This window comes from Nelumbo nucifera, chromosome 2 (genome assembly GCF_055504915.1).
Source record: "Nelumbo nucifera cultivar China Antique chromosome 2, China Antique-T2T, whole genome shotgun sequence".
Lineage (NCBI taxonomy): Eukaryota > Viridiplantae > Streptophyta > Magnoliopsida > Proteales > Nelumbonaceae > Nelumbo > Nelumbo nucifera.
The window spans coordinates 43833096-43857786 of NC_142650.1; the positions used below are offsets into that span (position 1 = coordinate 43833096).

The 24691-nt window shown below is 38.6% G+C and overlaps 1 protein-coding gene across 2 annotated transcripts in view; it reads left to right on the forward strand.

Moving 5' to 3' along the window:
• LOC104588646 (tRNA ligase 1-like) overlaps nucleotides 1–24691 on the forward strand; it is a 161227-nt gene that overhangs the window by 14334 nt on the left and 122202 nt on the right. For both annotated transcript variants that reach the window (XR_002022202.2, XM_010246663.3), the window contains exon 6: nucleotides 2674–2752. Coding sequence is in view for 1 of the 2 variants with exons in the window: in XM_010246663.3 (XP_010244965.1) it covers nucleotides 2674–2752 (79 nt within the window). In the remaining variant the exon portion in view is untranslated. The remainder of the gene's footprint in view (nucleotides 1–2673; nucleotides 2753–24691) is intronic.

Consider the following 24691-nt stretch of genomic DNA (forward strand, 5'->3'; position numbering starts at 1 on the left):
CAATGTGGAACTTGGAGGTTGGAACAACATTCATGTTGGGAATGGGAATGCTATATATATATATATATTGCAGGCTGTGTTGGGACTGCACACAAAAACCTGGGCCTGGATGCAGAAATTTGCGGGCTGGGCCAAGAATGATTACCCCTATTTTTTTTTATCAGTAAAAACAGAGAAACTTTATTAATATAGAAGAAATTTACAATGGAGAGCAGCCTTAGCTACCCTTGTAAACAAACAGGAGAAAAACAGAAAGACAAACCCAGAAAAAAGCTATTTAAATTACAACCATGCCCAGAAAATCTGTTCTCTTCTAACCCCTTGTTTTGCTAATTGATCTGCTAACTTGTTTGCCAATCTTGGAACCCACTGGATTGAAATCTGCATATCTTTGGACAGACTTCTGAATTTTTTTGATCTCATTTCTGGACCACCAAGGACTCTTATCCTTTCCACTCAACCAGCTTAGTCTCACTTTAGAATCCCCTTCAATTATGAATTTCTGAATGCCTAACTCGATTGCTTTTTGTAGACCAAACAGAACTGCCTCCAGCTCAACTCTTATAGAGTTTCCTTCCCCAATTGGTCCCGAGAACAACCCCAAGATTTCTCCCTTTTCATTTCTTAACACTCCTATTCCAGAAGGGCCTGGGTTACCAACACTAAAAATGATTACCCCTAATTAAGAGCCTCTAACAATATTAACAGCCTAAAAAGAAGACAAAAAGTCCTCTTTAAAATTTATATTGATTCTCAACCATCATCTCAGATCCTTCCAAACCAAAAAAAGAGCTGAAAAGCAGGGGCTTAGTCCCTTCTTTTCCTTCTTCTTTTCTAAGACACTAGGTGATGGAGCTCTCCCTTGTCACCTAGGTTCACCCTGGTGCCTTGAAAACTATAGGTGTTCCATTAATTAAGGTTGGGAACCAGGCTGAACGAGTACAATCTCTAGGGTATGGCCTCCAACACGTACCCGAGTACAGGGTTTTAAAGAAAGAAGTAATCTCATCCTTGTTTAAATCTTGCTCTTTAATTTCTTGTACCTCCACCTGTAGCTTACTAATATAATTTTTCCTACGTCTCTCATTTGTGTATATGTTGGAGAATCTAGTGACCCTAGATCTGTCTCCACTAATTTTTTTCCTATGAACTGTACTTCCTCTTTCTCATTGGGTGTATTGTCTGTCCTATGATCTTCAATGTCCAAGAGACTATTACCTCTTTGTTATCCAGATTGGTGTTTTCTCCCAAAATTTTTCTCTTCTCCTCAATATACTTGAACGTTTCTTTACAACATGTTGTGAGTTTGTTCTTGATGTATTGTAATGTTTTAAAAATCTGTATCCATCCCACCCTTCTCTAGTAATCTCTATCCACCATTTAGCCAACTCCTCTTTGAAGTAGTGAAAAAAGATCCGTAACTTGTGAAATCCGAATGGGGACTTTCCTTTCCATTGGTTGAGTGGTTTCTACCAAGAAGAGTTTACTGATTCCCTTTTCATGAGAAGTGGTTCCTACACTCAAATTACTGTTTCTTCAATTCATTTTCCTGCAAAAAATTCCACCTAGAAGGATTTACTGATTCCCTTTTTTATGAGAAGTTGTTCCTACCCTCAATGTGTGTTTCCTGGACTTATTTTTACCTATATTGTGGTTATACTGTCTAAACAGTTAACCATCATTCCCCAAGCCTATATGATGTTGCATTAAATACAACATTTAAATCTATTGCATGGTATTGACTGGTAGAATATTATACATGTTTTATTGGCCAACCTTTAGGCTCTAGCTTATTCCTATTATGAATCGTGGGTTACTCTTCAGAGATCCATGAGGTGTTGTTGGTGTCATCCCCTGTTTGGTGTACAGACTGCATTCATGGTTGATTAAGCTATGTTTTTTAAGGATCCCAGAACATATCAAAAGTGGAAAAATTTTTTGAAGACCGTCTTGGTTTCTTCCATGGATTTGTACAAAACTCAGTACTATTACAAGTGGTACATCATTTTATTTTAAATTCAACGATTTCAATATGAATAAGTGAAAGCTGTTTTTGTTGTGAATACATTAATGTGCTGCTTGTGACTGAGTGAGTGAGTGTACGTGGTCCCTTATTTTTAGTCTACAGACTACATTTTGTGAAACATGGTTGGTTTTGCTATACATTGGGGATTTGGGAAGTTTTTTTTGGATACTTGCATTGGCCTTTTCCTATGGATGAGGAAGGAGGGGGAGGGAGGCCTATGGTGCTATAGTCATTGTCTTTGAGGAGGTAGATCATAGGTAACCAGAGGAAATATTTTGATCTGCTGGTTAATTCTTTGGCTTGAAGTGGGATAGGGAGGACAAGTTATAATTGGTTTAAGCCCTACCTGATCAGGAATTCTTGTGTTATATAGTCTATGGGCAGGTCATGTGCACAGCCTAGGGTTTATGCATTTGTTTTGTTTTAAATTTTTGCTCTATTTTTACTCACTTTTCATCTATGTAATAAAATTTACTGGATGTATTACTGATTGAAGCAAACAAACAATTGTTATTGTTGAAGTTGTGATCATTTAACATGTCTGTATCTTCCAGGGAAACGAATAATTCAGAGTTTCATACATTTCCTGTTACAGTTACAGTTTCTTGGAATTTGTAGAGATAATGTATTTCTGACTTTGTTTCCAGAGGAACCGTATGTGCATATCAATGGAATTAGTAACTGCTGTTCTAGGAGATCATGGACAACGGCCTCAGGAAGATTATGGTATATTCTTCCTCTGTCTCTCTCTCTCTCTCATTCCTCCTTTCCCAATAGAAGGAATTATTCATTGAAATCTTGTAAAAGCTGGGATGACAGAGTTATGTCCCATACAGGGGAAGTTCTAAAAATTACCAAATTATGATTCTTAGTTTTCTCTGGTTACTTCTATACAGAACGGAATGGCCAAACAGAATTTATGTAGCCAGCTCCATATAATTGGGACAAGGCTTAGATGATGATGATAAATTCTCTGGTTACTTGTCTGTGATGTTTATTACTAAATTTCTGGTCTATTTTACATAAATTTTATGTTTGTAGGATTTTTTTAATTGTATTTTTTGAGTTAATTGGTAGCTGATGCTGAAATTTGCTTCACAGTTGGCTTTTTAGTCAATTTCAGAACTTGCTTCACTGCATTATGTAGCCTATCTGGATTACCTGCATGCCATTTTTCTATTCAGTATGGTTAAAGCATCACCTGGCCATCACAGTTAGGTGTTTTGGGAGTAACCACCAGAAAGAAAAAAGAAAGAAGTTTGGGAGTTTTGGAGGCCTACCACCCAAGTGATCAACTAGGCAGTGGTTAAATAGATATTGAATTAATAGGAGTGCATGTGGAGCTAAAAATTAGGCCTTTTAATCCTTGTGTGTGTATGTATATTTTCCTTTGAACCAGGGAATTTATTAAAAATGTTATCATTATTTCTGAAAGTCAAGTGTAGAGGCCACTGATTGAATGAGTGGTCAGGGAATGGCAGAGCCTTTATGGTGTATGTATGGCCTAGGGCTTTGGCAATGGCAGAGCCTTTATGGTTGGGGAATTGGGATGAGACAGGGAAGAAGCGATATGCAGAGGCCACTGATAGATTGAATGAGTGGCGTTATAGAATGGTTTGTAGGGGAGTTGGAGCTGAACCAATCCAACCCCTTTGGTGTGTTACACACCCAGGCATGTACAACATGGTTCAATTAACTTATCAACAATTAGTTTGCTTCTAGTCCTAGCTTTCCTCAAAAAATGCATCCATTTCTCTCTCCATGTGCCCCAACATACCATAGAATGAATCATGCTCCAAAGAACTTTGGCCTTCTTACCATTCCCATTGTGTGGCCAATTGGAATCTGATTTCTGTATGTTGAACAGAGAAAAGAAGAAATTTCACAATTTTCTGACATACTACAGTGAATGAACAAGTATCTCATGTTTTCTGCATGTTCTTTATGCATCAAACAGATACTTGGCATCTGGAAAAACCCTAGGAGGGATTGGGTTTCCCCACAACCCCTCAACATTAGACCTTTCAACCTGATCTCTTGTTACCACTTCATAAAGCATTTTAATAGAAAACTTCCCATCCATACATTCTTTCCCACCATCTTGTATCTGGCTCATTTGCATCCACCTTCATAGCCTCCAAATTTAAAAACAATGTTGAAGATTAATTAGTTTTATGATGTTTTATGTTAGTTATTAAATAGGAGGTGGGGACCACAGTAGTTATGTGAGTCCAAATTTTATTATGTTTTTTGAGTGTTATTTATGCTGTTTTATGTTTTGCCGCCTTATAAGGGCATAGTTGTCTTTGTACTGTTCTATTATTTTAGTATAAATAATAAGTGAAGGGGGCGGCCAGATCATTTCTCTCTTTTCTTTCAACTTCTCTTCTTCTCTTCTTCTTCTCTCTTCCTTCTCTCTTCAAGAAACTACTTTCTTTCATATTTTTTAATTCAGCAGATTTCTACAAACAACATAGAAAGTTCTTCCAATTCTCTAACAGAAGATGCCTGAAAGTCGGACTCCACGTATTATCTGCTCACCCCTCTTTTTGAAACATTGACCAACTGTTATGTTCTTCATGGTCTATAGAATCTTGGTCAAATATTACAAGGTCTCTCTCCACACATCGTTCATCTTTCCAAAATCTCACAATAGTATTGTGATCTTTAATTTTATGAAAATATTTTAGCATTGATGAAAGAAACTTTTAGATGGAAAAGGAATTACTTCTGTGTGGTAGAATAACTCTGATCAAATCCTCCTAGAAATTGCCAATTTACATTCTGTTTGGATAAACTTTTGCTTTTGAGCTTTGGGCTGTAGGACTCTAATTTGAGTAAAAAAAAGCATATTGAGCATTTGTTAAGAGTTGCTTTTAAAGATATAGCAATTTGAAGCCAAAACACTTTAAGTCTCAAAGCACAAAGGCTAAAATTGGGGCTTTAATAGTACAAAAACTGAAGCTTATCCAAACACAACATTACTTATTGTCATTTAATGATTCTGTGGAGATAGTCAAAAGAACTAAAATATGTGATGTTTTGTTGTGAGACTAAACTTTGATGGAAGCTTCTTGGGAAGTGAAGGGCTGGTTTAGGGGGTGTTTTTCGAGATTCAGAAGGTGAGATACTAATCATACTAGCACTTTCTTTGGGTCCTGTAGAGCATGGAGACTCTTTGACAGAAGAATTAATGGCTTTGCATTAAGGGCTGAAATTAGCAAAGCAGTTTGGGTTTCAGACGCTAGAAGTGGAAGGAGACTCCCAGGTGGTTATTTCCTGGACAAATTTTTGGCATTCACAAGCACAAGATCAGGGAAGTTGAAAGCTTAACAAGGGAATTAAGGCTATGTATGGTTTGAAGGAAAAAGTAGGGAAAGGAAGGGAAATGTAGAGAAACCTTTACAAACCCTGTATAGGTTTCCCTACCTTTCCCTTCCTTTCCCTACATTTTCCTTCAAACCAAACACAACCTAAATGTTACTTTGCAATGGGCGAGAAGAACTGCAAATGGCATGACAGATGCTTTAGCTAAACAGGGGGCAAATAGGCAACAATTATTTTGGACTAAATTATAAGGCTGTGTTTGGGGATTGCAGTCTAGTTGTAGCTGGATAATACTATGGATGTGGATAACTTACCCACAGAATTGTAAGCTCAAGTTTAACAACTGTTCTAATAAAATTTACCTTTACTGATAAAAAAAAAATGGAGAGGTTGGACAGGCTGGGTTGGACAGGCTGGGGGAAGAAGGGGTGTTTATGAGAGAGGCTCAACTGGGGAGGGAAGGGCAATTTGGTTGAAAGAGGGGGATAGAAACACTACTTATTTCCATGCATTTGCAAATTCTAGAAGGAGAAACCTAATTACAAGAATTCATGTGGGGGAGGATATGGTGGACAATTGGGAGGAGATTCAAAGAAAGGTGTTGGGTTTCTATAAGAGACTATTTGGAAAGGGGTTGAAGCTGACTTGCTCTAGGAGGTTTGGTGCCTAAGAAATTAAGTGAGTTCTTTGCTAATTGGTTGGAAAGGGAGATTGAGATTGAGGAAATCAAAGAAGCTTTGAAGAGAATCAATGGGGATAAAGCCTTGGGCCCAGATGGATTTAATTTTTACTTTATCAAAGCTGGTTGGAGCTTCCTGGAAGAAGATTTTGTGCAGATGATCAAGGAGTGTTGTATTTTGAAAGAGTTAGAGATAGGAGATTTAATGCCACCTTTATTAAGTTTATTCATAAGGATGGGGCAGTGAATATTAAAGATTTCAGACCAATAAGTCTAATCAGTAGTCCATATAAGCTATTGGATAAGGTGTTGTCCAGAAGATTGAGGGGAGTAATTCATGAGGTGGTGAGAGAAACCCAAATGACATTTGTGGAAGGGAGGCGAGGCAAATTTTGGATGGGGTGCTAGTGGCTAGTGAGTGTATTGATTTGAGACTTAGGAGTGGGAGATCAAGGTTGGTATGTAAGCTCGATATTGAGAAAGCCTATGATCATGTGGAATGGGGTTTTCTGGAGGAGATGCAGTGATGGGTTTTGGAGAAAAATAGAGAAGCTGGACGTTTTCTTATGTCTCATCTGTCTTTTTTTCCTTAATCCTTAATGGGGTCTTCACAGAGTTTTTTCAAGCCTCTAGAGGATTGCGGCAAGGGGATCAATTTCCCTTTGTCTTAGTTATGGAAGTGATGAGTTTGCTCATGGAGAAGGGTGCACAATTGAGATGGATTGAAGGCTTTAAAGTTGGATTTGAGGGTCCTTGTATCACTCATCTCCAATACGATGACACTTATTTTCTTGGATGCCTCAGTGGACCAGGTGCTGAATTTAAGGGCCATACTAGCCAACTTTGAATTGTTAACATGGTTCAAAGTTAATCTTAATAAAATCCAATTAATTGGTGTGGGGAAGTAGGGAGGGAGGAGCTGGAGTATTTGGTTGTTGCTTCTGATTGTCTGACTGCAGATTTACCATTTCTTTACTTGGGTTTACCGGTGGGTATTAAGCCATCTGTAGTAGAGAGCTGGAGAGGCAATAGTTGAAAGGGTGGAAAAGAGGTTGGAGAGGTGGAAAGCAAAATATCTCTCTAGGGGGTAGAATTACACTTATTAGGTGTGTTCTCTCAAGCTTATCAACTTACTAATTTCATTATTGAAGATTCCAGCTAGGGTGGCTGATAGAATTGAGAAAATTTTGAGGCATTTCTGTGGGAAGGGGTGGAGGGTCTTAGGAAATTTCACATAGTAAAGTGGGGTAAGGTGTGTCAGCCAAAATAAAGAGGTGGACTGGGTCTTATAAGAATAAGAATTTTTAATAAGGCTCTCTTGGGCAAATGGTTGTGGAGGTTTGGGTTGGAGAAGGAGAGGTAATCTCTTTGGAGGAGGGTGGTAGTTGGGAAGTTTGGAGTGGGAGCCGAGGGAGGTTTCAAATTCTTATGGGGTGAGTGTCTGGAAAGGGATAATGCAGTTCAGTCAGGATTTCAAAGAATTGATCAGATTGAAGGGGGAGATGGGTCAAGGGTTAGATTTTGTGAGGATGAGTTTAGTGTAGGGAAATTGTACGAGTTGTACCCAAGATTATGCAGGCTGTCTGATCATCAAGTTTTGGTTGCTCAATGTTATGAGATGAGCGGTGATCAGGTTGTGTGGTGTCTAAACTTAGAAGACCCTTGCTGGATCAGGAAGTAGAAGAATGCATACTGTTGTTGGAAAAGTTGCAGCAAACTAAACTTCTTCAAGGGAAGGTCTTTGGTGGAAAGAGTGCATGGATGGAAAGTTTACTGTGAAGTCTTTCAATCCGGCTTTAGTCAAGGATCAGCTGGATTCAGGTCAGGTGGAAGCAATTTGGGGGAATCTGGTTCCTCCTAGAGTGGAAGCTTTCTTATGTTTGGTTGCCTTGGACAGTATCCTAACTTCTGACCACTTAAAAAGAAGGGGTTTCAACTTGACAAGCTCTTGTTACCTCTGCTGCTAGGATGAAGAGTCTATTCGTCACTTGTTCTACTCATGCAAGGTTGCAAATTTTTTATGAAAGTTCTATTCTTTCCTATTTGGGCTTAGTGTTTTCCCGTCAAGAACATCAGCAGAGTTGTTCTCTTCCTGGTCATGGCTCAGTGGAAGTAGGAAAGCAAGGATTGTCTGGAGCTGTATTCCTTTTGCTGTGTGCTGGGTTATCTGAAATGAAAGGAATAGGAGATTGTTTGAAGACAAGTCCAGAAACATTGAACTTCTTGTGGCCTTGATTGGGGAACTTGTGTTGGATTGGGTTTTGGTGCTCCCTGAATTTGATCAAATTAGCAGGTCAGGTTTGGGGGGAGGGGGATTTTTGAATGTTCTTGAAATACAGAACTGTAATAGTGAACAGTTTGTCCTTATTGGTGGGGTACCATCTTGTCACCTCTCAACTTGTATCTCCTTTTCTTTTTAATAAAATTTTTCTTTATTCTTAAAAAAAAAAAGGTTTGGTTGGCTTCCTTTTGGGTGTCTTCTCTTGTTCCTCTTTCTTCAGTGTCCTCTACTCAACTAGCTTGGTAGGGTCTTTTCTAGCATAAGAAGTTTGGTGTAGTCTTGTACCCCCAAAGATTAGGGCCTTCTGTTTTTTTTTTTCTTTGATCAATAACAGAATTTCATTAAAGTTAATAAAGAACAATTACAAGATCAGGAGAGGTAAACTTTCTTAACTCTCCATAGTAGAAATTAGCCATTACAATTGAGCCCAAAATATGACTCCTTCCCACCCCTTGCTTTACTAATACATCAGCTGTGAACTAAATCAGAGCAAGAAGAAAACAGATCTAGGGGTGTCAAGAAATAGTGCTGTCGGCATACAGAGGGATAGGAGTAGGAAGAGAAATACCAAGATCCATGAAAAGTGACTTCAGCCAAACAATCTCACTACATGCAGAAGGCATAGCTCTATGCTCGGCTTCAGTAGAAGACTTAGAAACAGTTTGCTATTTCTTGCACTTCTAGGAGATGAGTGAGTCACCCATGAAGACGCACCACCTAGTAGTGGATCGACGAGTGTCAGGGCAACCAGCCCAATCAGCATCAGCATAAACCCTCAACTGTATGGATGATGAGGAAGAGAAAAACGGCCCCTGAGAGGTTGTGTCTCTAACATAACGGATGATGCGGCGAACAAAAATCATATGAGTTTGTCTCGGGGCAGAGACAAATTGATTGACGACCTGAACAACATGTGAAATATCAGGCCTGGTCATAGTAAGATAGATCAAAGAGACAACAAGCTGACGGTACAAGGTAGCATCAGGAAGGATGAGGCCTTCAGATTTAGATAGCTTGACATTCAGCTCCAGGGGGGTATCAACATGTTTCTCATCAATGATTCCAGCTAGTTTGACGAGATTAGAGGCGTATTTTTGTTGACAAATAAAACACCCTTGACTGCTACGATGAACCTCTAAACCCAAGAAGTAAGTGAGAGGACCCAGGTCCATCATGTGAAATGAGTTATGAAGTAAAGACTTTAGCTTACAAATGCCGTCATGATCATCCCCCGTTAGGAGCATGTCATCAACATACAATAGAAGAATAGTAATACCCTAGGGTCTTCTCTTAACAAAGAGGGAGTAGTCTGAAGAACTCTGATTATACCTAGCTGCAACAACAACATCCTGGAAGTGCTCAAACCAAGCCCTGGGTGCTTGCTTCAGGCCATATAAAGACTTCTTCAAGCAATAGACATGTGAAGGATCATTGCAATATCCAGGTGAAGCTTTCATGTAGACTGTCTCCTTTAATTCGCCATGAAGGAACACATTCTTCACATCTAATTGGTAAATAGTCTAGGAATAAACAGCAGAAATGGCCATAAGAGTCCGAACTATGGTGATCTTACCGATTGGGGCAAATGTTTCTTCATAATCAATCCCATATTCCTGATTGTATCCTTGGGCAATTAACCAGGCCTTATATCGACCAAGAGAGCCATCTGATTTCAGTTTGATCATATAGACCCAATGACTTCCAATAATAGAAGCCTCTAGAGGAGCTGGCACAAGATCCTAAGTGTCGTTCTCATGGAGGGCTTGAATTTCGACATCCATAGCTTCTTTCCACTAATGGCTTGCTGATAAGATCTAGGGATATTTGTGGAAGAAAGTACAACAGAAAAGGAACTATAGTTTGAAGGAAAACCATAGCGGTTAGGAGGTCGAGAGATATGGGTAGAACGACGAAGTGGAATAACCGAACTACTATCTGAAATAGGAGGATCTTGGGTCAAGGTATCACTTACAAAGGATATTTGAGATGAATGCTCTGGACCGGGTGGAAGGGGGGTTGTAGGCACAGGAGCCGAGACACGTAGCTGCTTGCGGGTGAAGACAATAAGATCTCTCTCAGTTGAGGATGTAGTAGTGTCATTTGAATCAAAGTCTTGACAAACAGAGATGGAAGGAGCAGACAATCTAGCAACCCCAACAAAGAAGGAGATATGTTCAAGAAACACAATATTCCAAGAAATCAGAATATGACGAATAGTAGGATCCTAACATAAAAATCCTTTGTGGTTAGGACTATATCCCACAAAGGCACACATAGCAGACTGAGCAGTTAATTTAGATCATTCACGAATAGGAAGATGGACAAAACAAAAACAACTAAAAACATGAAGGCTAGAGAAATCTGGGGGATAACCAAAAAGTTTTTGGAAGGGAGAAGTGTTGTCTAGAACAGAGGATGGAAGAAAATTGATCAAATACATGTCTGTGCTGGCTGCTTCTACCCAAAACGAAGTTGGAGTATGAGACTCCTGTAGTAATGTCCGCACAACACTGAGAATATGTTAGTTCTTTCATTCAGCTACACCATTCTGTTGTGGAGTGTCTGGGCAGCTGCGCTGAGACTAAATTCCATAACTCAAGTATGCTAGGAAGTCTCCATCTCTATATTCACCCCCTGAATATGAGCGGAGGATAGTCACATTGCACTTGAATCGATTTTGCACCATAGTATGAAACAATTTAAATGCACCAAAGACTTCTGATTTGTGTCGTAGAAAATAAATCCAAGTATATTTGGTACAATCATCTATAAATAATATGAAATATCCGTACCCCAATCGTGAAGTAATAGAAGCAGACCAAACATCACTATGTATTATCTCAAAAGGTTTAGTGGCATGTTCAGATGTATGAAGAAATGGTAAGACATGACTTTTACTCAAACAACACGTAGTGCAAGAAACATCAAAAGTATCAATAGGGGGAATTTTATTCTTATTCAAACCAGAGTCAAACAAAGATTTTAATTTTTGGGAATATGGATGACCCAATCGTTTATACCATAAATCCCAAACATTATTTCTATAACTTAACAAAGAATCAGACAAAGAAGAACTAAGTAAAGCTGAGGATGCCCCCGATTGAGATTTCTCGAACTCCAGTGCAAACAGAGGCCCAACCTATGCCCCTTCCCTTTCACCTTCATAGTGTACCGGTCTTGTATCAAGCAACCATCATGAGAAAAGGTGAGAACATTTCCTTCATCAACAAGTTGGCTAATAGAAATCAGATTAGTAGTAAGGTTGGGTACTAAGAGGGTTTCGGAGAGAGGAAAGGATCTGGTTGGTGACAGTTGAAGGGACAGATCTTTACTACCAATGATGTCTAACTTTTCACCATTAGAAGTGATAATATGTTTATGGTGAGTTTTAGTGAAAGGGATTGGGTGGTTGAGATAGGCTCCTGTCATATGGTTGGTGGCACCTGAATCTATAATCCAAGCATGTGAAAAGGAAGAACAATATGCAGAGAACTTACCAGACAAGCCAATAGCAGAGAAAGCAGAGGAAATAGCAAAAGATACCAGTTGCCGAACCCTTTCTTCATCCATGACACCTGTTAATTCACCTTTCAGTAAAGACTCACCCTTGGTAGATACAGTGTCTGTTGCTGGTCCATCTATAGCCTAATAGGCCCGGGGCTGAGTCTTTTTTTGAGAGCCCTTAGTTGGTCGGACTGGACAGTCTAGAATGATGTGACCATGTTTCTTGCAGTAGGTACACAAATTCTTCTTCTTACAATGAGATGCAATATGTCCAAAACCCTTACACTCATAGCACTGGGTTTTGGAGAGGTCCTTAGAGGTTGGCTTCTTACCCCCATGAGCAACAAAGGCTGTTTCAGCCCCAACTTCAGCCATCTTCCCATCAATCCCGACTGTAGTTGAGAAGTCTATTCTCTTCTCTCAGAAGTTCCCCTAAAACATAATCAATATCTGAAAGTGTTCCCCTACTTAGAATGTTGGATCTGATTATCTCATATTCTGGTCTAAGTCTCATCAAGAACTGATCGAAATTTATCTTTCAATGAGAGGTTACCCACTCACATCTGTTCCCAAATTTTTATGAGGTTTCCATAATGTGATAGAACAAGAATTAGAAGAAATTGATGTCTTTCTATTGAGAAAGTAGTACATATATATACAACCTTGTAGATACTAAAAAGGAAGAAAATCCTACAGCCTTGCAGATACAAAAAAGGAAGAAAATCATACAGCCTTGCAGATACAAAAAAAGGAAGAAAATCATACAGCCTTGTAGATACTAAAATAGGAAGAAAATCAAAGAAAGAATAATTCCTATAATCAAGCTATTCCTAATTGGGCTAATACTACATATTTACAGCCTATAATTTCGTAACACTCCCCCTCAAGATGGAGCATAGATGTCAATCATGCCCAGCTTGTTACAAATATAAGAAATCCGAGCTCCATTAAGAGCTTTTGTAAAGATATCTCCTAACTGCTCTTCAGTCTTCACATATGCTGTAGAGATCAAGTTTTGTTGAATTTTCTCACGAACGAAATGACAGTCTATCTCGATATGTTTAGTTCGTTCATGAAAAACTGGATTCGAAGCAATATGAATCGCAGCTTGATTATCGCACCATAGCTTCGCTGGCACTAAGACTTTAAGACCGACCTCAGTTAAGAGTTGAGAAACCCACATAACCTCACACGAAGCTTGTGCCATTGCTCTATACTCAGATTCTGCACTAGATCGCGACACCACATTTTGCTTCTTACTCTTCCATGAAACTAGATTACCACCAACGAAAACACAATAGCCAGTAGTGGACCTTCGATCAATCTTGGAACTTGCCCAGTTCGCATCAGAAAAACACTCAATGTTACTGTGACCATGATTCTGATACAGTATCCCCCGTCCAGGAGCTCCTTTCAAGAAACACAAGATTTGTTCTAAGGTTGCCCAATGATGCACTGTAGGAGAGGACATAAATTGACTTACAATACTAACTGAGTAAGCAATGTCTGGACGAGTCACTGTGAGATAGTTCAACTTTCCAACTAATCTTCTATATCGTTCAGGATCATCAAAAGCATCTCCATCTTTTGTGAGTTGCTGGTTAGGAAGCATTGGAGTACTGCATGGTTTGACTCCCAGTTTTCCAGTTTCTGTTAACAGGTCCAAAACATACTTCCTCTGAGACAGGAAAATGCCTCTTTTACTCCTTGCCACCTCAATCCCCAAGAAGTATTTTAGGTGCCCCAAATCTTTAGTATTGAACTGGCTTTGCAAGAAGGATTTCAAGGATGAGATTCCCTCCGTGTCACTTCCAGTGATAACAATATCGTCTACATATACAAGAAGTAGAATGATGCCAAATGTGGACTGCTTATAGAAAGCAGTATGGTCAGATTTGCACTTCCTCATCCCAAACCTCTCTACTGCCTGATTGAATTTTCCAAACCAAGCTCGAGGACTCTGTTTTAGTCCATACAACGATTTTCGAAGACGACAAACTTTCCCAGACTCCCCCTGAGCAACAAACCCAGGTGGTTGCTCCATATAAACCTCCTCCTAAAGAACTCCATGCAGGAAAGCATTTTTAATATCAAGCTGGTAAAGTGGCCAATCATATGTAGATGCCAGAGAAATAAATAATCGAACTGAAGTCAATTTTTCCACAGGGGAGAAAGTATCAGAATAGTCCACTCCATATGTCTGTGCATAGCCTTTGGCCACCAAGCGAGCCTTTAGGCGAGCCACTGATCCATCAGAATTAAATTTGACTGCTAAGACCCACTTGCATCCAACCGCTTTCTTACCAGCAGGTAAATCGACCAGATCCCAAGTACCATTCTCAGTCAAGGCATTCATTTCCTCAAGCATGGCATCACACCACCCAGGATGGGATAAAGCCTGGTGAACAGTTTTGGGAATCCCTACAGAATCAAGAGAGGCAACAAACGAACAAGAAGTAGAGGACAAACGATCATAGGTAACATAAGAGGAAATTGGATAAGTACATTGGCGTTTACCTTTCCGAAGAGCAATAGGTAGATCAATATCACTGGGCATTGGATCTGATGACGAAGAAGAGACCGGTGCCGGACTCGTCACAGGAGGATTAGGTCGTTGAGAATAGGCTTGAGTAATAGGTAGTTTTGGTTGAGAAGTTGGTGGTGGGGGTATTGGAACGATACTAGCGTCTGGACCGGTGACATGATACACTAGTAGATCATCATCCTCTTGTGGACACACAGGTGTAGATGGAGCAGTAAAGAAAGGAAGATGTTCATGGAATGTAACATCAGCTGACACAAGGTACTTGTTCAAGAGAGTAGAAAAACACCTGTACCCTTTTTGGAGACGAGAGTATCCCAGGAAGACACATTTTAATGACTTGGGGTCCAATTTGGAAACCTGCGGACAAACATCACGAACAAAACAAGAACATCCCAAGATACGAGGTTCAACAGGAAACACAGATTTATTTGGAAACATAATCTTATAAGGGATCTGATCATTTAGAACAGTGGAAGGCATGCGATTAATCAAAAAACACGCTGTAGAAACAGCATCAGCCCAAAACTGTTTAGGAACATGTGTTTGAAATAAAAGAGCCCTAGCAGTTTCAAGAAGATGTCTATTTTTTCTCTCAACCACTTCATTTTGAGATGGAGTATCAACACAAGATGATTGATGGAGAATTCCATTATGAGTCATGTAAGTCTGGAAGGAATCAGAGAAATATTCTTGGGCATTATCACTTTGCAATGTTTGTACAGACATATCAAACTGGGTTTTTATTTCAGCACAAAAGGTTTTAAAATGTGAAAGCAACTCAGAATGAGATTTCATTAAATAAAGCCAAATCATACGAGAAAAATCATCCACAAGGGTAACAAAATATCGAAATCCAGTCTTAGACATAATAGGACAAGGTCCCCAAACATCTGAATGTACTAACTCAAAAGCATGACTAGCCCTTTTATTAACTCGAGAAACAGACAATAGACGATGATGTTTTGCAAACTGACAAGACTCACAATCTAAAGAAGATACATCATGAAACTGAGGAGATAACTTCTTTAACAAAGGTAAAGATGGATGCCCCAACCGACAATGAGCTTCAAAAGGAGATAAAAGTATTGGAACAGGCAATGGTCTGAGGTTCCTGGGTATCCAAAATGTACAGACCTTCTGATTCTCGTCCTTTACCAATAATCCTCTTCGTCATAAGATCCTGAAACAGACAATGATCAGGAAAGAATCAGATACAACAGTTAAGAGTACGAGTGAGTTTGCTAACAAATACCAAATTAAAAGAAAATTTTGGTAAACTCAATACAGATGACAAAGAAAGTGTTGGTGTGGGATTGATAGTGCCAGAACCAAGGACAGAAGAAATAGAACCATCTGCTAAGGTGATTGAAGAAGGAAAAGTGTGTGATTGGAAAGTGGAAAAGAGACTAGGATTACCTGTCATATGATCTGTTGCACCAGAATCAATGACCTACTGAGAGGAAGAAGAAAGAAGACATGTATTGGTTTTACCCGACTCAGCAAGGGCAGCGATGGATTGAGAGGAGTTCTTTAATGCCTCTTGATACTGGGTAAATTTCGCATACTCATATGCAGAAATTGTAATGGTCTGATTTGACGATGGATGAGGAGCATCACTCGTAGTTACAACATGAGCTGACTGAGACCCAGAAGACTTCTGGTTTTTCTTTAGCAATTTCTGGCAAGTCCTTTTAGTGTGTCCTGGTTCATGACAATAGTAGCAAACTACTCCCCCTGTGGCCCGAGTTCCAGCATTCCAACCACTATTACTGCCACCTCTGCTACTATTCTGAGAACGAGACCGGCCAGTTGATCTACTATTCTGACTGACAAGTGCACTAGGTTGTTGTACAGGTGAGGTATGGGAACCAGTATCTGTACGAAGGACCCTAGTAAAGACCTCTTTTAAAGAGGTAATCTCAGAATTAGACAAAATCTGTGACTTAGCACCATCAAATTGAGGATTAAGGCCAGCCAAAAAACTCATAATAGCCATCTGTTCACGTTGAGTTTGCTGAACTTTGATATCAGTACTGAAAGGTAACAAGGCGTTCAATTCTTCATAAGTGCGCTTGAAATTCATGAAATAGGTCTGAAGAGACTGATCCTGTTGTTTAGCCCGATAAAATGTCTTGCAAACATCAAAAATACGGGAAATATTTTCTTTACCAGAGAACGGAAAAGCCAAATATTCCATTAGTTCTTTTACAAACTCACAGCGAGAGACATGACCGACGTACTAATTCTCAATAGAATTGCGGATTTGCAAAAACAATTGAACGTCAATCCTTAGCCATTCAGCGCGGGTCTCATCAATAGGAGGGTCCTTAGTCAGATGGTTGTCCTTAGAGATACTCCGTAAATACAAACGAACAGTCTTACTCCAGTCTAAATAATTAGTTCCGTTTAGTTTTTGTTCAGTGATCTTAGACAGAATGAGGATAACACTAGGCATAGCCAAGTTCTTTTGTTCAACCGCCATCATAAACACAAGAAAATAAACTTTTAACAACCAGCAAAGCCAATAAAACAGAATCGGCAGCAGATGCAACACCCAAACAACAAGAAACCACAATTGGTAGCACCGAAACATCAATTGTATAAAAAGAACAGAGAAGAAAGACTTTCCTGATAGGCAAACAAACACCACAAGAGTAACACCGAGGCTGCTGTGCTACTCTCCGACCTGTTGCAGACTTGAAAGCCCTCTCCCGATCGAAGTGAAGAAGAGATGGGTGAAGGTGGGTAGGCCGATCTGGGATTCCACTTCCACTGGTAGGGGCGGTGAGATGCAGATGTCACTCGGGATGGGTGACCTAGAGATCGCAGCTGCTGCTCACTTGGGCAACGTAAAGAATTCAAAGCTGCTCACTTGGGCAGCAGAGGGAAGAAAACTAGAAATTAGTTTCAGACTGGAATTGATGTCTCCAGCTCTGATACCATGTGATAGAACAAGAATTAGAAGAAATTGATGTCTTTCTATTGAGAAAGTAGTACATATATATACAACCTTGTAGATACTAAAAAGGAAGAAAATCCTACAGCTTTGCAGATACAAAAAAGGAAGAAAATCATACAGCCTTGCAGATACAAAAAAAGGAAGAAAATCATACAGCCTTGTAGATACTAAAATAGGAAGAAAATCAAAGAAAGAATAATTCCTATAATCAAGCTATTCCTAATTGGGCTAATACTACATATTTACAGCCTATAATTTCGTAACACATAACATAGGTCGAACCTGACAAAAGGCAAGAAGGATGGGAGAATATAGCATGAATGACCTTCTAAGGGGAAGCTCTAGTAGCCATAATCAATAATCCAACATCCCAACCATCAGCTACAAGTAGACCTGTTCATGGGCCGGGCCGGGCCGGGCCGGGCTCAGGCCGGTCTTTTACTCTTCATTAACGGAAAAATGTTAGGCCCAAGCCCGGCCCGACCAACGGGCCTACTACTTGGGCCCGAGCCCGGCCCTGATAAAAAGCCCGAGCCCGAGCCCGAAGCCCAACCTAATAAAAGAAATTAGAATTTTTCCCTACATTATCTATTTTAATTCAGATGTTTTTTTCCCCTATTTAAATGAACAATGGGCCTACAAGATGGTTTTTTTCCCTTTTACGTTTTAAAACACTGTTTTACATTCTTAAATAAAAAAATTTATTCAAATGGACATCACATAACCCATTTTAATTTCATTCTTTTTTTCTTACAATCAAGTGAATCAACAATCTTCTTTAAGGTTGTTTAATATATTCCCTGTTGTTTGGTTGTTTCTATACAACCAAGGCAAACCTGAAATAAAACACATAAGAGCAAATTATATAGGTTCATATTCTTACAAATAACATCACACACTAAAACTAAATTCATATAACTTCAAGTTCATGTTCCTCCAAAGTCATAAAAAAATAATCTGAATAAGACAAACAAAATCCATAAAACATGTTCTCCATCCATTATTGAATTCACCAACAAGATGAAATATTCCAATTCTCTAGTTCCAAGCCATTATAAAAAATAAAATAAAAGACTTCATTGCCCATATGACCATATCAAACAAAACACGTTCTAGGCTTCTAGCCATCTCCATTCATTCTTGAATTTACCAGCAAGATTGAAGTCTTTTAGAAAAAATTCAATGAATGGAAATATATGTTATTATAATACTTAAAACATATCATCAAGTTCAACATTTTCATCATCATCATCACTACTATTTAATTCTCCATCCTCTTCTAACAAGCTTGATCCTGAAGAAGCCCCTAACAAGCTTGATCCCTCTGCATACAATTGGAAAATCTATTAGAAAAAATTCAATGAATCATATATTTTAATAAACAATAAATAAAAAAATTACCTAATACAAGGCCTTGTGCACGAAGCCAATCTTCAAGACAAACCAAAGCTTGAATTGTCTTGGACTTTAGTGAACTTCTCCAAGGATTGATCACCTTCTTTCCAATGCTAAATGCAGATTCGGATGCAACTGTGGAAATAGGAATAGCCAAAATATCTCGAGCCATTGATGCCAATTCAGGATACCTTAGTGAACTCTTATTCCAATACTCCAAAACATCAACATCTGCTTTGATATCAAGGTTTTGTTCCTCCAAGTAAAGGTCTAACTGAGTTTTTTTCACTTTGAATCTTTCTTTTTGAATTCAAAAATTGCTCATAATCCTCAAATCCATCACCATCATCATTTCTCTCACTCATGTCAAATTGACTAGAAGATCCAACAAAGGAGGTGGAGGAAAAATTTTCTTTGTATTCATTAAACAAATCATGGAGAGTTTTAGTTATAGCATTAACATGCTCCTCAGCTTCATTCCCATAAAGTTTATCAAAACAATACTCCACTAACCTAATCTTGCAACGAGGATCCAACACAGCAGCACAAGACAAAATCATATTATATTCAGCCCAATATTTATCAAATTTCTCCTTCATTTTTCTAACCATGTCAGTCATAAAATTCTGAGGTTCCTTACTCACTAACATCAAATGTCTATGAATCATCCACACTCTCTTAAAGTAAATATTTGAAGTAGGGTACTTAGTGGTAGAAAACATGCAAGTAACATCATAAAAAATCTTTAAGAACTTGTGAAGCTTATCCACCTTTCCCCATTCTTCTTCCGAAAGCATAAACATTTTAAAAATATTATCCCTTTGCCCCCAATGTTGTAAGACTTGCTTATAATAAATGGCATGTTCAAGCATCAAATAAGTTGAATTTCATCTCACACACATATCTAACCTCAATCTTCTAGTTGTGTTTAAGTGAAAACTTTTTCCAGCAAATTCATAAAATCTATGCTTCCGGGCAGCTGATTTCTTTATATTTTTCACACCATCCCGAATCTTAAAAACATCATCAACAATATTCAAACCAGCTTGCACAATAAGATTCAAAATATGGCTACAACAACGAACTTTGAAAAAATCACCACCACACACCAAAGATTTATGTATTGAAGATCTCAATTTCAAAGAGTTAGCCATCACATCATTGCAACTAGCATTATCTAATGTGATGCTAAAAATTTTCTGATCAATATTCCATTCGCTTAAGCACATGGCCACCTCATCTGCTAACGATAGTCCATCAAAAGGAGGTGCCAAAGCTTTAAAGCGAATAATTCTTTTCTGTAACTTCCAATTGTTGTCAATCCAATGAGCAGTTATACACATGAATTCATCATCAGTGTGCTCAGATCTCCAATTATCGGAAGTTAAACGAATCCGACCAAGTGTATTAGACAAATCACTTTTCACACCCTCTCTCTCTTTCACATAACTAGACATGATATCTCTTTTAGCAGTATGCTTACTCACATTTTTAAATTCAGGATTTATAGATTGAATAAAGAATCTAAAACCAGGTTCTTCAACAGTAGTAAAAGGGTGTTTTCAACATACAAGAAAAATTGATAATGCCCTACGAGACTCTTGTTGATCAAACTTGTAGTTTTTCAAAGAAGTACTCCCATCAATGTTTGATTGAGTAGTTACTTTGTACTGTCTAATATCCTGAATTCTACGTCTAGGGCAACGCTCTAAATGACGCTTCAAGTGAGTAGTTCCCTTACTTGACTTACCTTGTAATATTTTCATGCAGTGCTTACATCGTGCCTTCTCCGAATTAATCTTTTCCATTTCTTCCCACACCTTAAATGTCAATCTTTTCTTAGTGGAAGTCTGGTCAAACTCTTGATAGTCATCATCAACTATATCTACTCTAGCAGCCGCATTTTCACTTGCCATTGACATGATAGTAATTATTAAATATGAAATAACCTGCATAATGAATTCTAATTTTATCAATAAGACAAGCATATATTAAATAAAAAACTAAAAGAAAAATAATCATTTGTTTACATTAAAAAAGAATATAATTTCTGAATCTGCAAAAAAAAAAACCAATTGCAGATTTTCCAATATAAATTCTGAATTCAATAATCAATATAAATCAGAATTTATTTACATTAAAAAAAGAATATAAATTCAATATAAATTCTGAATTCAATAATCAATATAAGTCAGAATTTATTTACATTAAAAAAGAATATAAATTCTAAATTCAATAATCAATATAAATCAGAATTTATTTACATTAAAAAAGAATATAAATTCAGTATAAATTCTAAATTCTAAATTCAATAATCAATATAAATCAAACTTTATTTACATTAAAAAAAGAATATAAATTCTGAATTCAATAATCAATATAAATCAGAATTTATTTACACTAAAAAAGAATATAAATTCAATATAAAAGAGCTGAGTTCAACCTTAATGCTTGGGGGGAAAATGATCTCGGTTACAACATGTACCAAGGACCCAACCCATATCACTACCCGCTTGCTCCAGATGGCATCAGAACCATGTATGTGCCATTTAATGACATGTACAAATCAAGCCATAATCCCATCATGCACCCATACATGACCAATTTTCAGAGAGGGAGTTTCCACCCTTTAGTGTCTGCACAGCAAAAGTTCTTTGATATCATCAGGGATGAGGAGCGCCATCCAGGTTCAAATCATACAGCAAAAGAGCTGAAGCCTCTAGAAAATTTATCTTCTCCTACCACTCAAGATCTGGACCCAAAAGATGAAATTATGAATGGATCCAAAACTGGCTGTAAACTGTTTGGGTTCTCCTTGACTGGAGAAACCCGAGTTCCCAACTCTCAGAGTTCTAATAGAAGTTGTGACAACATAAGCTACAATAGTAGCACGATTGGATATTAATTGCATTGCTGAAGTTCTTCTCGTTCGTCCTAAATAAATAAAATGAAGGTTTACAAGAAAAGAAAGTTGGTGGGAGGAGGCATTGATTCATCAAGACCGAATGGCTATTGATGATCTGCTGAAAGAACTGGAGCGACAATTCAACATTGGAAGACCTTCTAATTCTAATATAAAGGATGGCTAGTTGTTTGCATAGTGAGAATGATATATGATGATCGTGGGTGATGTTGCTTGACAGTGAGTTTCTCTATCTTATATCAAGTTGCTTTGTCTACGTATTTGTGTATTACTTATTGAAATGATCAACCTTCACCATTTATACTTGGACGGTTGGCAGCAAGTTATTTAATCCGGTATATATGTATACACCACACGAGGAAGTGTCAAGTGTGGAAGATGACAATTGGAATGGTCAGTGATGGTACTCAATGTCAAAGTTGTTTGGAAGAAGCACCTGCATTACTGCTTGTATTGAAGACTTGAGCAAATAGTTAAGATTCTATTGTTGTCGCAGATTCTGTTGTAATTTGTAAACAGTAATAGAACAATAGCATTGTAAACAGTAAGACAAACAATAACATAAAATGATTAAGAGTAAACACTAAACATTGTAAACAGTAAACACTAAACATTGTAATAGAAGAAAATGGTTAGAGGACTCACCGCCGCCGCCAGTGATTGTATTCGCCAGAGAGTTCGCGGTGAGTCGGTGACTGTGGTCTGTGAGATGCGAGCTTGACTTGCAATTTTGACAATGATCAGTTCGCGTCTGAGAAAGAAAGAGAGAGAGAGAGAGAGCTCACCACCGCCGCCGGAGTTGTTGCGCCGGTGATCGTTCACTGCCTCGCCGATTGTGGCTGCCTGAGAGTGTGAGGATGAGAACTGTGGAGTGTGGAGGATGTGGAGATTGGAGAAGAAGGGTTCAACTGGAAAAAAGAAGGGAAATAGGCAAAGAGGTGAAAAAAGAGGGGTACTCGACTAGGGTTTTTACTTAGGTTTAATTATAGGTCGGGCCGGGCTTTTTGGCCCGAGGTTAAGCCTGCGGGCCCATATACCTGTTCAAGCCCGTCCAGGGGCCGGGCCGGCCCGTCGGGCCACCCGGCCCATGAACAGGTCTAGCTACAAGCCCATGTATTCCTACCACAAATTTTGCCAAAGCTTATACTTTTCTCTAGGTTGTCTCCAAAGCCACTTCCCTAATTCCTTTTTTGTAAATTGCCTAAGACTAAGCCTCCAAACTTTTTGCTTTTACTCACTATTTCCCAGCTCACCCTTTGATCCTTTTTATCCCTCTGGATTCCACAAGAAGTCCCTCATCAATTTTTCCAATTTCCTACTAACATTCATCGACATCTTGAAAACAGACATAAAATACATGGGAAGATTCGCCAAAGTTGCTCTTATTAATGTAATCTTTCCTCCTAGAGACAAATAATTTTTCTTCCAAGTAGCAAGTCTCTTAGAAAATCTTTCTACCACAGGGTCCCAAAAACTACTCTTTTTTGTGTTTGCTCCCAAAGGTAGCCCTAGATATCTCATGGGCCATTGTGACACTTCATGACTCAAAATGCTTGCATACTCCAACATTTCCCCTTCTTCCATATTAACACCTGCTATGCAGCTTTTATCAAAGTTCACCTTTAGATTGGAGATAGGCTCAAATAATTGGATTGTCAACTTAAGGTTTATGACCCAAGTTCTATCTCCTTCATAGAATAATAAAGCATCATCTGCAAATTGCAAGTGTGTAATTGAAACTCTACCATGTCCAACTTTCCAGCCCCTCAATAATTATTGTGAATCTACCTTAGAAGTTAACTTCCCAAGATCCTCAATAATTAATGTAAAAAAGGAAAGTAGAAAGAGGATCTCCTTGTCTAATTCCCCTCATGGCTGGAAAGAAATCCACTACTGTTCCATTCACTAGCAAGGAATAATGGCAAGTCCTTACACACCTTCTTATTCACTTGCACCATCTCTCCTCAAAACCAAAACTCCTTAAGACTTCCAGTAAGAAGGACCAATCCCATATTGTACGCTTTCTCCAAGTCCAACTTGCAAACGAAGCCTTTCTTTCCTTCTCTTCTAAAATCCTCCAACACTCATTCGCAATTATAATTTGATCGGTGATTTGTCTACCATGTACAAAAGCACCCTGATTTGGAGAGATACTAGAGGGGACAACAACCTTAATCCTCAATGACAGAACCTTAGCAATAATTTTGTAGACTGTTCACCAACCTTATGGGTTTAAACTCACGAGAATGAATTGCATCACTTTTCTTGGGCACCAAGGCAATGAAAGTAGAATTGAGTCCTGGATTGATTACTCCCCTTTCAAAGAATTCATCAAACACTGCCAACACCTCTTCCTTCTGCTGGGAGGTAGTTCTTAAGAAGATCAACACTTATGATATGTTTCAACATAGAAGGTCATTTTGGTGTCTTTCCCCTAATATTTGTATCCTTTGATATGGTTGTGGAGAGATGGTATCACAGCTTCTAATCTCCTGACCTTTTGCTTTTTATTCAGGAATGGTTTTCTTATCTCTTTGGTTGTAGGTGGAACCCTCCCTCTGATATGGCAGGACTTTTTGATGCAAGCTTCTTTAGACAATGTAGAGAGGCTAGGGAATAACAGAATTTTTTAGGGGCTAGGAAAGACTAAGGAAGAAATTATTGATAGCATCTCTATCAAGGTAGCATTGGGTGAAGACTCTTGACTTGTTCGAGGAATTTTCCATGGCTGATATACTAAGGGGCTTGAATGTTGTGGTATGCTCCAAGTTCAAGGTCTGTAATTCTGGAAGATTGGGCTCCATTGGCACATCAAAAGATTAGCTGAATTTTGATAGTTCTTTTGGTAATCTGGGTCCATCATTGGGTGAGCTCTAAGAGATGGAGAAGGAAGAGTGTTGGCTCTCTACTCCAGACCGACGACAAATGGGTTGACTGACTCCTAAGCTAAACAAGGGGTTACTAGGGAAGATCTCTTTTGAGCTTTGCTGTAATTTATCTCATTTAAGGGGTCAACTGTGTGACAATTGTACTTTGAAATTTTAATTTGAAT